The sequence below is a fragment of the Stomoxys calcitrans genome, chromosome 3 (assembly GCF_963082655.1).
Source record: "Stomoxys calcitrans chromosome 3, idStoCalc2.1, whole genome shotgun sequence".
NCBI lineage: Eukaryota > Metazoa > Arthropoda > Insecta > Diptera > Muscidae > Stomoxys > Stomoxys calcitrans.
The window spans coordinates 175,561,307-175,576,503 of record NC_081554.1 but is presented as its reverse complement, the minus strand read 5'-3'; the positions used below and the strand labels follow the sequence as shown (position 1 = coordinate 175,576,503).

Here is a 15,197-nt window from a genome sequence, read left to right as displayed (position 1 = left end):
TATTAAGGTGTCAGATTTTTGTTGGCATTCTCTTTGTTGCAGGATTCACTAATAATAATAATTCAGTGAATCCTGTCTTTGTTGTTATCTTCTTCTTTGTGTGTGTTGGCAAAACGTCGATCATACGATATGTGGTTGTTGTACAATTGAGACCACCTTTAACTGTTTCGCCATAGCGTACTCTAAAATTTCGACCCATCATGATGGTACTCATCGTGTGTACGTGTTGACTGGAGCTTTTGCCAAAATTTTCCATACTTTTCTTCTCATTTTATTACTATATTTAGGACAAAACGTGCTTTTCAATATCAGTCGAGTAATGATTACACATTTCTGTGTAAACGGTAATCGATAGACGCCAATCATCGAAAAAATCCAATGATTTTGATTTTGCAGCTATGATGATGTGTACATGTGTCGCATACACCCTTGTTTTCATCAATACTATTAAAGGTGGTCTCATTTGTACAATAACCACAAATCATAGGGTGCAATCCGCCATCTTGGCATAAAGCTGATCGACGTTTTGCCAACACACATAAAGAAATTTGTGTGCTTGTGTGTATACGTGTGCGTACATGAACAGAGAATAGGCTAGAAAGAAGATAACAACAAAGAGAATTTAAACAAAAATCTATCATCTTAATACCGTCAAAGCTGGCCGGCTGCTAACAGTTGTTCACGTGAGACTCCTTATTAAATCTGCCTTGATTTACAACGTGCTAAGAGACTCTATTACGTTACCGCTTGGCCTACGCTACGCTACATGTTGGACAAATGAGTTATGAGAATGGTAGCAAAAAGCGAACGTCAAACACGGATTCCAATTTCAAGGAAATCGAGCAAATAATACAGAAAAAAATTAGAAAAATTGCAAAATTATATACAAAACGCCTAATTAATAGAAGTGAAAGCTAAATTTAGTCAAAGTATTTGATTAACTAGTCCTGATTTTGTATAAATAAGGGCCAAACTATTTAAGAAACAAAAAAAATAGGTATTGTGCAAATAGCAAACAAAGAAAATAAGACGCATTTGAAAAAAAAAACTTGTATAGCTTTTCTGGAGTGGGAGATTAATAAAAATAAAGGAAACCCCGTTGGTTGATTACAAAGAAATCGGCCGAAGAAACAAGTAAGTAATTGAATTACACGGAAAACTTTTTTGTACATAAATATGCCAACTTTCGTAAAGAGTATGTGTCAGTGAATCATCACCATATTATCAACGACAACTGTTAGGGAAAAAAGACGGCTGAAATACAAGAATTAATAGAGGGCAAGAGGAAGTACATAGATCCGTTACAAGCGTATTGGTTACTTGCCTGACAACTCCCCCTTTTTTCGTAAAAAAACAACAAACTCATCATATTCAGATTGCAAAGTATACAAAAGAGAGAAAGAAACCACGATCACAATATATAGACAGTAGACAGAAGGAAGTTAGCCTGATGTAAGATGATGTTACATGGGTTTGTCTAATTTGGAGCTTACTATTTTAGTAAGACTTAATTTAATGTTTCTGCAGGAAATTCGAGTATAGTCGAAGTAAGAAAAGATAAACTGGATGAAGGAATTATACATTTTTATTTAGACCAAGGGTCATTGTGCTGACACCTGACACCCCCCAAGTAGGAAATATACTACGTTAGTCCCCTACTGTAGGTTATGAATGTTCGGCATCTATAGGCGAATGTGATTGAGCTATGACTGCATTTTGACAGCTCTGCAGATTTGCCCCCAACTGAGATCCACGCTGGGAAAGCGTCACCTTCCAAGGTGTTAACACGGTCTCATTGCTGGGCAACGGCAATGATGGCTATTTTTTGAGGAATTTGTGTCTGGTTCTTGCATTAACGCAATTTGTAGTTTCATGGTTTGACGATGAGAAGAGAATGTCAGGAGTTACCTTTTAGATCACATCGATGGTGTGTTGTGTGTTTCTGCTTTACTAAGCCAGAGCAGTTATTCGATTTGCGCAAGTGCCTTGGTTTGGTTAGTTTCTGATGCTGGGATGGCTAGTTCATTGCCGGTTAGATACGAGTTGGTTGCCTTTGTATTGCAGCCTCTTTTTTTATTTATTTTTTTTTTTTGGAACGGATGTTGATGTAATATACAAAGCTGGATAGGCGAATATGCCTATTCCGAATCATACAAAACAATTTTGATACTTAAGTAACTTAAAGGTTTGTAACCCTTGACAAGCTTTCCTAGGGAAGTTAGTTAATTCTTAAAAAATGCTGCAGCTATAATAGCCGTAAGACAAAAAAACAAGAACTGCTGCAATTTGGCTATTCAGTTTGAAACAAAAGGCTATAACGTTCAACTCTAAACCTATTGACTTCGTTTTCTTTTCTACTCAAGTTTTCTTTATCAATTTAGGTCTACGAAATTTTTACAAACATATTATTCCTCACAGCACATAAAACCAATCACATTCGTAGACTGTCTATTGACTGATAAGAAAAGTAAAAAAAAAATATAAATTTACCATATGCATGTAAATTGTTGATACATCAATAGTGTAAGTAGGGTGCCTACAATAGCGCTGTTTTATTTTAGCACTATATATGCTGTGTTTTATTTTAGTACTGGATGGAGAAGCCGTGAAGGTGAAAAATAAAACGCAAAAAATGTTTACAGTGCAAGACTGGGGCCGAATGAATAGAATGATATTTCATCTCGTAAATAATAAAAGTTATACGAATTTAATAAACATTTTGAAAAAAATCTATTTCAATAAAGAAATATATAACTCACAATAGAGAGATTTCGAACGGTTTTACTAGTTCACGTACGCAGTAATTCGGCCCCTGTTTGTTTGCCATGAGATGGTAACACCCTTTGTCAACCTATCAAAACGACAAGAAAAAAAGTGAAAATATTTGTAAAATGTATAAAAAATGGCAAAACATGTGTAGAAGGCAAAACAAAATTGTTCCGATTTGTGCACGCAATTTTAAATAATTGGTTTAAATTTTATTATGCTATTCACAATAGAGGCATTTCTGCAGGTGGCCACAACCTGATGACAGATTTTCTACATAAGTCTGCACTGGTATTTTTTCCAGAACTTCGTTGTCCTGTATAAATAGATGTAATTTTCATACACAGTAACCTAAAGAGGAAAATATTGTTAGATTGATTTGAAAATACAATATGGCTAAAACAAGGCTAAGTTCATTGACCTTACCTTACACGATCTTGTCGGCTACGTTGAAGGCTCTTTTGCTCCCTAAGAATATACAATGGTATACTTTCTTGATCTTAAGGTACCGGGCTCGTCCACCGGTTGTGGATAGTGGAATGCTGCATACGCAGTAGCTGCAATTGGAGTCACAGACAATCAGCGGTAAGGCAGCGGAATTAAGATTCCCGTTGCAGACTGTTTGTGCTTTGTAATTGTCGAAGGAGAATATTACATGAGTGTAGTCCTCGTTTTGAATTTGAACTGGAATTCTTCTAAAGCCTTCTACTCCGGCAAGAGGATGTTCGCTGAGAAGTAGGGAGTTAATCCACAAATCATTAACGGGATGGACTCGATGGAATCCTTCATCGGCAAGGGCTGCCGCCTCAATTTGCAACACACAACAACCAAAACTCCGATTGGATGATCAAGTGTAGAAAGACGTCTGAAAATTATTTGTCAGAAATTGGAGGAAGAGTGCCTACGATCGAGGCGCTTGGAAATTTATTCTGAGTTCGGTTAGTGGGAAAAAACATTTGTCTTAAAAGTCTACTACAAGAGAGTTTAGTTACGACAGGGGACCTGAAAAAATCCTATAGACGGACATTTTTGGTCGCTCAGTTTTAATAGTTGGCACTCAAACGAAGTAAACCTTTAGGTTGGAGTGGACCCACAGAGTTTCTAGTTTGACCCCAGAGTTACTAGTAGAAACTCTTGAATTGTTTTAACTAAATACAAGTCTTTATTCAACTGTAAAAGCACAACAACCCACTCTAGTCTTCTTTTTTCTGAAATCTCCAGATCTGATCTAAACACTCATAACTTTTTTATTCTTTCATTACACTCCTTGCTGGGTTATCAAAAGCCAAACGTTCACGTATGCGGTACGTGAACGAGTAAAATTGTTCAAATTCTCCCTATTGTGAATTATGTATCTATTTATTGAACGGGAATTTTCTAAATTAAAAAACGCGAATGTTTAAATCCAGCATTATTTAAAAAACTTAGGCATAAACGTTTTATACAAGTGGTACACCACCAATTAAATACAAGATGATACGAAAGCACACTCACGTATGCGGTAATTCGGCCCCTGGTTGGCTACCCATTTAACTTAACCCTTCACCTGCTCATTTGCTATTAATGGATTAATGTTTATAAAAAAATACACCTCGTATTTGTTTGTCCCATTGTGGTTCTCATAGCGACGCACCTGCTGTTGAGCATAACAATTTCCAAATTACCTGCCGGCTTTCAAGTATTCATACTAAGTATGTTAATTACCTACAAAGCCGATAAGACATTTTTTTTGATTTCGGCTCAAGTTTAAAATAAAAATTAGAAGGAAATTTAGCAGTACATTAGTGTTTTACAATCGGGTTGGAAGAAAAATTTGGTCATGGCTGAAAAATGCTTTGTGATTTTCAATCGTTTCTATAAAGGATTCGATGAATTCTATGAAAAATGTAAAAATTTGCAAAAAAAAAAAAAAATAATTATAGCTAATTAAAAACTTAAACATAATATTAATTTAAAAATTCATTTTCCCACTTTACAGATCCAACCATGTCGTCGGCGCCCTATAATTACAATTATATATTTAAATACATTATAATTGGTGATATGGGTGTGGGAAAATCATGTATTCTACATCAATTCACAGAAAAGAAGTGTAAGTGAAACTCCATTTTTTATATTCCTTTTACTTATCGTTTATTTGTTCTTTCTCTTTAAGTCATGGCCAATTGCCCTCACACAATTGGTGTGGAGTTCGGTACTCGCATCATTGAAGTTGATGACAAAAAGATCAAATTGCAAATTTGGGATACAGCTGGCCAAGAACGTTTTCGTGCAGTAACACGCTCATATTATAGAGGTGCTGCTGGTGCTTTAATGGTATACGATATTACCAGACGATCCACATATAATCATCTTAGCAGCTGGTTAACCGATACTCGTAATTTAACCAATCCAAATACTGTGATTTTCCTAATTGGCAACAAATCAGATCTCGAGAGTACACGAGAAGTGACATATGAAGAAGCCGAGGAATTTGCCAAAGAAAATGGTCTGATGTTCTTGGAAGCAAGTGCTATGACGTAAGTAGAGTTTTTTTTAAAGCAAATTAAGCAAAAAAGAGAAAAATGAAGTATGAATTGGTTGAAACAGTTTTTTATGCTCTTCATTCTCAAAAATGTTGAAAAACTTACAAATCAAGTAGATTGAGTGGCATATCATCCTACACGGGACCTTTTGCTCTGCAGTTTTACGGTACGACTTTTAGGAACTCTATTTATGCCAACGAAATGTCGGAAAGTTATGCTGATGTTCATTCCTAGAAAACAGAGCTACTTTTCGCCAATGGAATAAAAATCATTTAGTCTTCTGTCCTTTGTTCTGAAGAAACATAAAAGACCGTTTCACAAGTACGCTAAAGTACGCTTTGCCTTGGGAATGGATACTAAAACTACTCTTTGATACTTAAACTAAACTATCCCTTGGGAATACAAAAACTTACCTTTCCTTTGGGAATACTAAAACTATTCTTTTCCTTGGGTCTGTGCACTAAAACTACTTTCCCTTGGGAATAGGTACTAAAACTATCCTTTCCCTTGGGAATGGGTTCTTAAACTATCTTTACTCTAGGGTATGGATTCTTTCCCTTGAGAATTGATACTAAAAAACTCTTTCCCTTGAGAATGGAGACTTTCCTTGGGTATGGATGCTAAAACTACCCTTTCCTTTGAGAATTGATACTAAAAAACCCTTTCCCTTGAGAATGGATGCTTAAACTTTCTTTTTTCATGGAACTGCTTACTAAAACTACCCTTTTCTTTGGAAAATGGGTCCTAAAACCATTTGAGAATTTGAATTCCCCTTTTTCTTGGAAATGGGTACTAAAATTACCCTTTTCCATGGGATTGGGTACTAAAACTAACCTTTATCTCGGGAATAGGTACTAAAACTACTCTTTCCCTTGGGAATGGATACTTAAATTACCCTTTCCGTTGGGAATTCATACAATTTCCTTGGGAATGGATACTAAAACCTTCCTTTCCCTTGGGAATGGGTACTAAAACTACTAAAACTATACTTTCCCTTGGGAATGGATACTAAAACTACCCTTTCCCTAGGGAATGGGTAATAAAGCCACATTTTCCTTTGGGAATGGGTACTAAAATTAAACCTATCCCTTGGGAATGGGTACTAAAGTTAACCTTTCCTTTAAGAATGGGTACAAAACCTACACTCTCCCTTGGGATGGGTTCTAAAATTACACTTTCCCTTGGGAATGTGTACTAAAACTACCCTTTCCTTTGGGAATGGCTAATAAAACCCTTTCCCTTGGGAATGGGTACTAAAACTTCCCTTTCCTTTGAGAATGGGAACAAAAAATATCCTTTCGGTTGGGAATGGGTACTAAAACTATCCTTTCCCTTAGAAATGGATACTAAAACTACCCTTTTCTTTGGGAATAAGTACTAAAACTACCCTTTCACTTGGGTCTGTGCACTAAAACTACCCTTTCCCTTGGGAATGGGTACTAAAACTATCCTTTCCCTTGGGAATGTGTACTTAAACTATCCATACCCTTGGGTATGGATACTAAAACTACCCTTTCCCTTGAGAATGGATACTTCCCTTGGGTATGGATACTAAAACTACCCTTTCCCTTGAGAATTGATACTAAAAAACCCTTTCCCTTGAGAATGGATACTTAAACTTTCCTTTTTCATGGGAATGGATACTAAAACTACCCTTTTCTTTGGAAAATGGGTCCTAAAACCACCCTTCCATTTAAAAATGGGTACTAAAATTCCCCTTTTCCTTGGAAATGGGTACTTAAATTATGCTTTTCCATGGGATTGGGTACTAAAACTAACCTTTATCTCGGGAATAGGTACTAAAACTACTCTTTCCTTTCCCTTGGGAATGGGTACTAAGATTACCCTTTCCCTTGGGAATGGATACTTAAATTACCCTTTCCGTTGGGAATTGATACACTTTCCTTGGGAATGGATACTAAAACCTTCCTTTCCCTTGGGAATGGGTACTAAAACTACTAAAACTATACTTTCCCTTTGGAATGGACACTAAAACTACCCTTTCCCTAGGGAATGGGTAATAAAGCCACATTTCCCTTTGGGAATGGGTACTAAAATTAAACCTATCCCTTGAGAATGGGTACTAACTTCCCTTTCCTTTGGGAATGGGTACAAAAAATATCCTTTCCGTTGGGAATGGGTACTAAAACTATCCTTACCCTTAGAAATGGATACTAAAAATACCCTTTTCTTTGGGAATAAGTACTAAAACTATCCTTTCACTTGGGAATTGGTACTAAAACTATCCCTTCCCTTGGGAATGCATACTAAAACAATCCTTTCCCTTGGGAGTGGATACTAAAACTACCCTTACCCTTGGGAATGGGCACTAAAACTACACATTCCATTAGGAATGGACAGTTAAACGACCCTTTTCTCCGCTGCTTCGTTCGTTCCTTGTCTTGTATGAATTTGTTTCCTCTACTTCGCTCTTCTATTCGTCGTAAAATTTTCTCCGCTGATCCATCCTTGTTTTCGTTGTAAGGTTTTTTTTTCTAGTACAGTTCACGAGTTGCTTACCGCGGGTGGATGGAAAACTCGTTGGGACTTGCCGTACGATTTTTCTCCGCTGCTTCGTTCTCCTTTAGGTCGTAGGATTTTTTTCGTTGGTTCGTTCTCTTTGCCGTAGGCATTTTTTTCTTGCGTGCCTGTAAAAACGTTGCGACGTTCACCATATTAAATAGTTTTTTACAATCCTTCCTTTGAAATTTATATATATTTTTTTGGTCAAATTTACTAGAGTTTTTCATTGTTGTTGTAGCCACATTCTAACATATTTCATTTTTTTTTCTTACAGCGGTCAAAATGTAGAAGAAGCCTTTTTGGAAACTGCTCGTCGAATCTATCAAAATATTCAAGAAGGTCGATTGGATCTCAATGCATCAGAATCTGGAGTACAGCATCGTCCTTCTCAGCCTGGCCGAACCTCTTTAACAAATGAGGTTCCAAATAATAAAGATCAGTGCTCCTGTTAAATGCCCCCCAACACAAACGCACATACCATCACACTTTGTTAATAATTATTCTACATTTTTTTCTTTTAAAGCGACGTTTTTTAACGTTTTTTGTTTTTTTTTTTTTTTGGTTGTTTAAAGGAAAAAGTGGTTATTAATTGTTTTTTTGTTCTTTCTTTTTTTGTATGATATATATTTTATTTTTCTATGTTTCCCGCATGTTAATATGTGTAGAAAATGCACTATATTATTAATATTATTATAATTATCATTATTAAATAACTTATTATATTAAGTATAACGTGTATTACAACAAAAACAGAATATTAGTCTAAAATATATTTAATATATATATTATAAAAAAACGAAATGAACCATCATTACAAAAAAAAACCTAGTGCTCGAACAAAAATATAAACTTTTTAGCTAAAAATTAATAATTTTTCATATACAGACAGGTATTAGACTTTGCCGTTAATAATAAAAACAGAACACAAAGACGTAATATCAACAATAAATGAAAAAAACAAAAACAATTTACGGCATTGCAGCAGCAACCCATACAGTTTTAGAGTATAAAATCACTGAAGATACAATATATTCGTTAAAGAAGAGACTCTGATTGAACAAAAAAAAGCAAATTTCACATATATTTCTTCAACATAAAGAATGAAATTCCTTTTATTTTTATATTTGAAATTACTTGGAAAAATTGAATTTTTGTCGTGTGTTTGTCCATTTTTCATCTCATTTTAAATATGAATCAATTGGATTGATCGGTCCATTTTTAAAACACTTGAAATTGGTAATTTTTATTGTTGGTATAAACATTGTATGGCTAAGATGAACAAAAAAAAAACAAACAAAACAACAACTACAAAAGTTAAATAAATGGTAGATGTAGTAAGAATCCCAAATTTGTATACATTTTCATTATTCTTAAATACTTACGAGGCACATGTTGTTTCTATGTTGCGAGGCACCTATTATAGCTCCAGAGAACGTATATCAGGGGCCGAATTAGTGCATACGTAAACTAGTAAAATCGTTCGAAATATCTCTATTGTGAATTATGCATCTCTTTATTGAACGAGAATCGATCATTATTTACAAAACGATTAAAAGGATTGGCTTGTTCCTTTCTCTACCTCCTTCCTTTGGGCTTGTTCGCATAGCTGGACGTAGAGGAAGGGCTCTTATACTTTTCCTACAACCTGCCATGGAGCTTTTTCGCTAGCTTGGATCGTATGGGGATTCTTCCCATTCGCGGAAATTGCTCTACAACCTGTTCTTGGCCTTGTTCGCTCAGCCGGACTGTAGGAAGATCTATTAAAAGCACTTTCTCTTTCTACAACTCTCTTAGGAGCGTGTTCGCCTAGTTCGGATGTAGAGAGATACTTCCAATATCAAAACGACGCCCCAAAGCAACTTCGGTGCTTTTTCCCAAAACACTCGCAATCTAAGTCTCAAACCGCAGACACCGCGCATGTCTCAATCTTTGTCTTTTAGGTAACTATCGCCTGTGTTGAAATATTACACACTAATAAAGACAATCCTTTGTTTGAAGAAAAAACGTAATCATCGGTGTTTTATTTGTTTTTAAACTACCTATCACATTTATGGGAAGTGAAAGCTGTGGGCATGTTTCTAGCGGCATATTATTCTTCGAGATATGACAAATGTTCACAATTTAGATCCATAAACGCTTCAGGATTATATGGTCCAATCTAAACTTGAAAGGTCTAACGTTTAGCTGTGTCGTGTCCTTAATTACTAATCGGAAACAAGGCAAAATGGTGGACTTAATGATACCGAAAATAATTATGTATGTTCGCTGCGATCTAGGAAACGAAGCTAGGTTACGTTTTCGTAGTTATGGCACTAAAATATTTTACGTGTGGATCACACCTGGAGTAAAGATGGAGATGTGATCCACAATCCCATGGCAGCCGGTTGTATGTACCGGATTTACCCGATGAATTCCTTCATCGGCAAGGGCCTGCCGCCTCAGTGTACCACACACTGCTACTACAACAACAACAACATGGAGGTCTATTCTCATGATACACCAATTCCTATTGACGCGAATCAAGCAGGAATGTAAGCTAAACGCGGATGCGAACAAAGCTGTCATGCGAGTTAGGCGATGGAAACTGTCGCTATTCTACTTTGATCCTTCTTTCTCTAGAACCAGAGAATAAACACCAATGGCAGCAAACCTTTAAAACAGGAGGTTAGGTTGGATGATAATGATATCCGAAGTAAGATGTCTAGGTATCTTCCGGGTCCATAGTGTGATTCCCCAATAGCCTTTCTCTTCGTTCCGGGTAGTTAGACGAGGGTCGCCAATGATTTATAAAAAAAATTTTGCATTAAAATGTTCATAAAAGTGGTATAACATCCATTAAATACGAGATGAAATTTCATTATAATTGTGAGCGCACTCAATCGCGTATGCGGCAATTCGGCCCCAGATATCCGACTGGTTGAAGTTCCTTTATACCACTATCTCCGGAGCCCTGGCAATCGCAAAGACCACAGACCTGGAACATACTTCAATAGTCCTTCATGCGTTGAGAGATATTGTTGTAGTTCTGTGCAGTGGATTCCACATGCGGCTCTACTATACACCTGTAAACCTGAATTGGCCCTTTCTGCCTTTCAGCCAAGGTAGGTATCTCATGCAGTCTAACTCATTAGGCAGTCAGTCAGTATCGGCAAGCCGCATAATCGATACCAGACTTCTCAGCCCCCTACAAAACAGAAGAGTGATCAAAGTTAAAGGAACGCCAAGTTCCCGAGGCTCCCAGTCTAAGGATGATCGTTGCTTTAGCTTGGATGGCTCAATGCAATCTAGCACATTCCTTATATACAGAAGGTCAAACGAAAGAGGGCTCTCTTCAGCTCCGAATTCCATATCCCGGAAAACAATGTACAATCCGATTAACAAGGAATGCCTCCCCAGGTATCTAAGCCGCTGCGCCTCATTACCAGTTTGTTTGAGGATCGCAAGGTTCCCATTCCTTCGGTATATTGATATGTCAGAAGTTTGCCCCTGTTCCTCAGTGGAATGTTCATGGGCAACTTTTGCAATTCGCAATGTGATGGTCGCTGGAGTAACGATTCCGACCATCAAGTGTCCCAAAATACTTGGTGTCACATTTGACAGCTCTTACACATTCTCCACACATGCCACAGCAATTTGCGATGGTCCTTCGAGAACGACCGCCACTCACTGGATCTGAAGAAATGGATCTCCCCGGCTAACCAGATTAGCTCTGGCTCAATTATGATCCGGTAGATGCAGCCGCCTCAACTTCTACAGAGCAAGGATTGTTGCCAACGTGCTGGATGTTTATCTCGATTGGGACCTGGGACCACACGTCACCTGTTTAACTGCCCAGACAGACCCAGATCCCTACCAACACACTCACCTTAGTCGCAGAGTTCCTGGATCTGAAAACTCAAGAGAACAAAACAGATGAAAGATTGACGCAACACACTGTTACAACAACAACAAAATCACTTTTCCTTCTCAGAAGTCCTGAGAAACCTATTCACAGTCAAGATCCCGAAAAGAGGGTATAAAATCCCTTCTTGAGGTCACAATTATACTAATCGATCTCTGTGCTAGTGGTGCGTTGATAATCCTGCCCTTCGACATCGCGTAACTCAGAGCGAAGAGATACTCATGACAACTAGAGAGTCATGTAAGGACTCCAGCCTCACGATTTTAATAAAAATCCTTAAACGTTCAAGAAGTTTGCCAAAGTTAAGTGTGAAGACCACCCATAAGCGTAGAAAGGCCACTGGAAGTATCAAATAAACTGGCTGCGATCTATTTCTGACCAAATCTCCAAAAATTTTAAATTTATTTAAAAACTTCCATTTGACAAAAATTAAAAAAAAAAATTTTATTTGTTCGTTCGTCTTAAACTATGGAAAACCCCTATTTAAGATTCTAAAGAGTGTATAAAAGTATAAAAATACATATATATTTTTAAAAAATGGACGTAAAGTATAATAACAAAAAGCAGTTTGTAAAAAATAATATCAAAAATATTGAGTGGAACACGACGCATGCTTTTGTGTATGTACAAAGATAGACGAAACTGCTATTGCATTGAACTCAGTTCAGCAACTTTCGCTTATTATCCTTAATTGGCTATGTGTTTTTTGCTTCAACAATGTCCCAAGCACTTGATTCATGCTTTGCACACAAATCCATGTGCAATTTGGCACCCACTATGGGTTGTTCTGCCCGTAGACAGGTGCCCGTGGCCACATTGTAAATGGGACAGCGTTCTTTGTTGGTGTGACGCCACTCCTGGTTGCCCATCATTTCGTGACACTTTGAAATGACCACTTGAGTATCACCGGAAGCTTCCAAACATAGCAGCCGATCTAAGACTAATTCAGATTTGTCAGTTTCATACCATAATTGGTTTCTGCCTTTGTCGCATTGTTGTAAAACTAAGGAGCTGCCTTTTTTCCAAAAGCCTTTAACTTTAGGTGCTACCACCGAAGCACATAATGTGGTGCCTGAGAGTCTAAGCGTATATGTAGAAATATAGTTGCGCTTGCGAGAATGCCAAGGTTGAAACACAGGTGGTTTCTGTTTTTTCTTGCTGCTCTCCTCGCCTGGTATCCTTAATTCAGGATATACATTATTTAAATACCATTGAAATGGTTTGCATTGCAATTTCTCTCTTAAGGCCAAACGATCTGCGATGTCGCCGTAATTATAGCTGGGCGAAACTTTTTCATGTTGCAAATAATATTTTTTATAATCATCCATCCAGACGTGTGCTAAGCGTAGGGAATTTTTCATCATGGTATTGCTGCCATCGGGCGAAGAGTAAGGTCTGCGTTTTCTGAATATATGACCCACACGAGAGCAGGGAATGATTTTTATAGCTCCACCGCATTGCCAGACACGAAAGGAGATTTCAAGATTTTCGCCACCCCAGATATCCATCCCCATGTCATAGCTGCCAATATGGTCAAAGTATTTGCGGTTGACGGCAAACAAGCCCCCAGCCATGGTAGGGGATTTAAAAGGTCCTAGATGGTATAGAAAACAACATAGTTAAATAAGCAGGTATTGCCATATTGTGTACCATACCTTTAAAATCCTCTTGCTCCTTCAATGTACCATCTGGAAGATTTTCCCATTTGTAATGCAAGCCCCAATTGAATCCTCCCCGCACCAAAGGACTTGCAGTATACTGGAATGTATCGGGATTTATCAAGTCTATCACTGGCACAGCCAGTGTTGAATTTTCATCACGTATCAAACGCAATAAGGGTTCCGACCACTGCTGATTGACTTCAATGTGAGAGTCCAGAAATATCAAAACATCTCCCTTGGCTTCATGGGCACCAATAACACGTGACCTTATTAAACCCTCACGTTGTGTGTTTCTTACATATCGTAGATTATCGTAATGCAATAGCGAATGTAGTTCTCCCAGCAGATGAAATTCCAGCTCTGGCAAATCACTAAAATCATCAACCAGTATTATTTCCTTTAAAAGCCATGATGGTGTACGATCTATGACACTTTTAATTGAGCGAAATAATGTCATCTTATGCTCGTTAAAGAAACACATGACAATGGAAGCTGAGGGTAAACTCTCTGATTGCAAGGTGGGAGAACGTGGACACACCTTGTGTCGTGTATCGGGTATTGAACGCATTAGGCCAATATTATTGGACACCAAGGCATTGAAGGCATGATGTTTGTACCCTATATCACGTATGTATTTATCCTGCTTGTTGCGCACTATACCCAAAGAATTCAAGGGGTCCTCTTCCTCAGCCACTGACGCCGCCGCTGCAGCATGTTCTTCAACAATCGACAAATTGAGCAATGGATTGGGCGTTTTTTGTATTTTTTCACTTTGACATTTTGTTTGTACACGAGCCTCAAATTTTAACAATGGATTTGCCGTAAGTGGCTCTTCAGAGCGTAGATTCCAACCACCATTTTCAATGTCAGCACGCAGAAGATAGAGGTAGACAAGCAACGATATAACGCCAAATAACACCAAATATGTTTCGAGTGTAAACGTCTTACAAATACGTCTTTTTAGCTGCATATTCCCAACACCATTGATGATGATTTGTTTGATGAGATTTGTTAGTTGATTAATTAGGGAAAAATTTTGCAATGCATTGACCAATGTCAATGCTGCAACCTGTCCCAGAGGCCTGTTTACGTTTGCAATGTGAATGTGGCCATATTTACCATAAGCATTTGATTAGCAAATGGCATTACTTAATCGAAATCATTCACAATATGTTGCACAACTTAACGGTATAGAAAGTCTATTGGCAATTAATGGCCAAGACGTAACGTAAAGATTAGGTTATTACCAAAAAAAAAAAGAAAAACAATATTTTTTTTTAAAATGAATGTTAGGAGCTTCTATTTTTAAGTGCCTAAATAATTAAGATTTTTAAGGTTAATTCAAAGATAGATACAAACTTTTTGCTTTTATTTAGTTATTTACAAAATTTAAAATTAACTGCGAGTAAGATGCATGTATAATGGGTTCGTTTCCCCCCTGAGGCTTTGATCTATTATATTATGACTTTGGACCCACAAATGACGACAAAGATCTTAGTGAGTTCGATATTTGACGGACAACCTAACTTTATTGAGTACAATAACATAGACATAAAATTAAATAAACTTGAAAATTGCTGTGCAATTTGCAAGCGACATGTATCCAGTGTACATGCGACATGTATCCATGTATTGCTTCACTGTAGTTTTTTTAATTTTTTTTTTGTACTTTGTAGTTTTTTTGGGTTTTGGAACTCACTGTTAATAGACGCCTGTTTTTATCGATATAATGTGTTTTAATGCACTCATAAATTACTACTGGAAACCATTCGCTTAGTTTATTTACTAGCAGAAGAGATCGAGAAGTAGAGCGAGAATAAT

General features: G+C 37.2%; 2 protein-coding genes across 2 annotated transcripts; one reads left to right on the top strand and one right to left on the bottom strand.

Annotated features, from left to right (window-relative positions):
- Positions 1-791: 791 nt before the first annotated feature.
- LOC106092642 (ras-related protein Rab-14) lies at positions 792-9,162 on the top strand. Its single transcript, XM_013259557.2, has 4 exons — positions 792-1,134; positions 4,745-4,858; positions 4,922-5,285; positions 8,089-9,162. The coding sequence occupies exons 2-4, from the start codon at positions 4,753-4,755 to the stop codon at positions 8,264-8,266; spliced, it is 648 nt and encodes a 215-aa protein (XP_013115011.1). The 5' UTR covers positions 792-1,134; positions 4,745-4,752; the 3' UTR covers positions 8,267-9,162.
- Positions 9,163-12,133: 2,971 nt separating this feature from the next.
- LOC106092373 (polypeptide N-acetylgalactosaminyltransferase 35A) lies at positions 12,134-14,488 on the bottom strand. The gene is made up of 2 exons (XM_013259213.2): positions 13,371-14,488; positions 12,134-13,309 (listed from the first exon to the last, which is right to left on the bottom strand). Exons 1-2 carry the CDS (start codon positions 14,344-14,346, stop codon positions 12,411-12,413), a joined length of 1,875 nt encoding a protein of 624 aa, XP_013114667.2. The 5' UTR covers positions 14,347-14,488; the 3' UTR covers positions 12,134-12,410.
- Between the last annotated feature and the right edge of the window lie 709 nt (positions 14,489-15,197).

Bases quoted from the DNA above. Each gene is read 5' to 3' on its own strand.
- LOC106092373 (XM_013259213.2), bottom strand. From the start codon at position 14,346: ATGCAGCTAAAAAGACGTATTTGTAAGACGTTTACACTCGAAACATAT. The intron at 13,310-13,370 runs GTATGGTACACA...TATACCATCTAG, and splicing joins GGAGCAAGAGGATTTTAAAG to GACCTTTTAAATCCCCTACC.
- LOC106092642 (XM_013259557.2), top strand. From the start codon at position 4,753: ATGTCGTCGGCGCCCTATAATTACAATTATATATTTAAATACATTATA. The intron at 4,859-4,921 runs GTAAGTGAAACT...TTTCTCTTTAAG, and splicing joins TCAATTCACAGAAAAGAAGT to TCATGGCCAATTGCCCTCAC. The intron at 5,286-8,088 runs GTAAGTAGAGTT...TTTTTCTTACAG, and splicing joins TTGGAAGCAAGTGCTATGAC to CGGTCAAAATGTAGAAGAAG.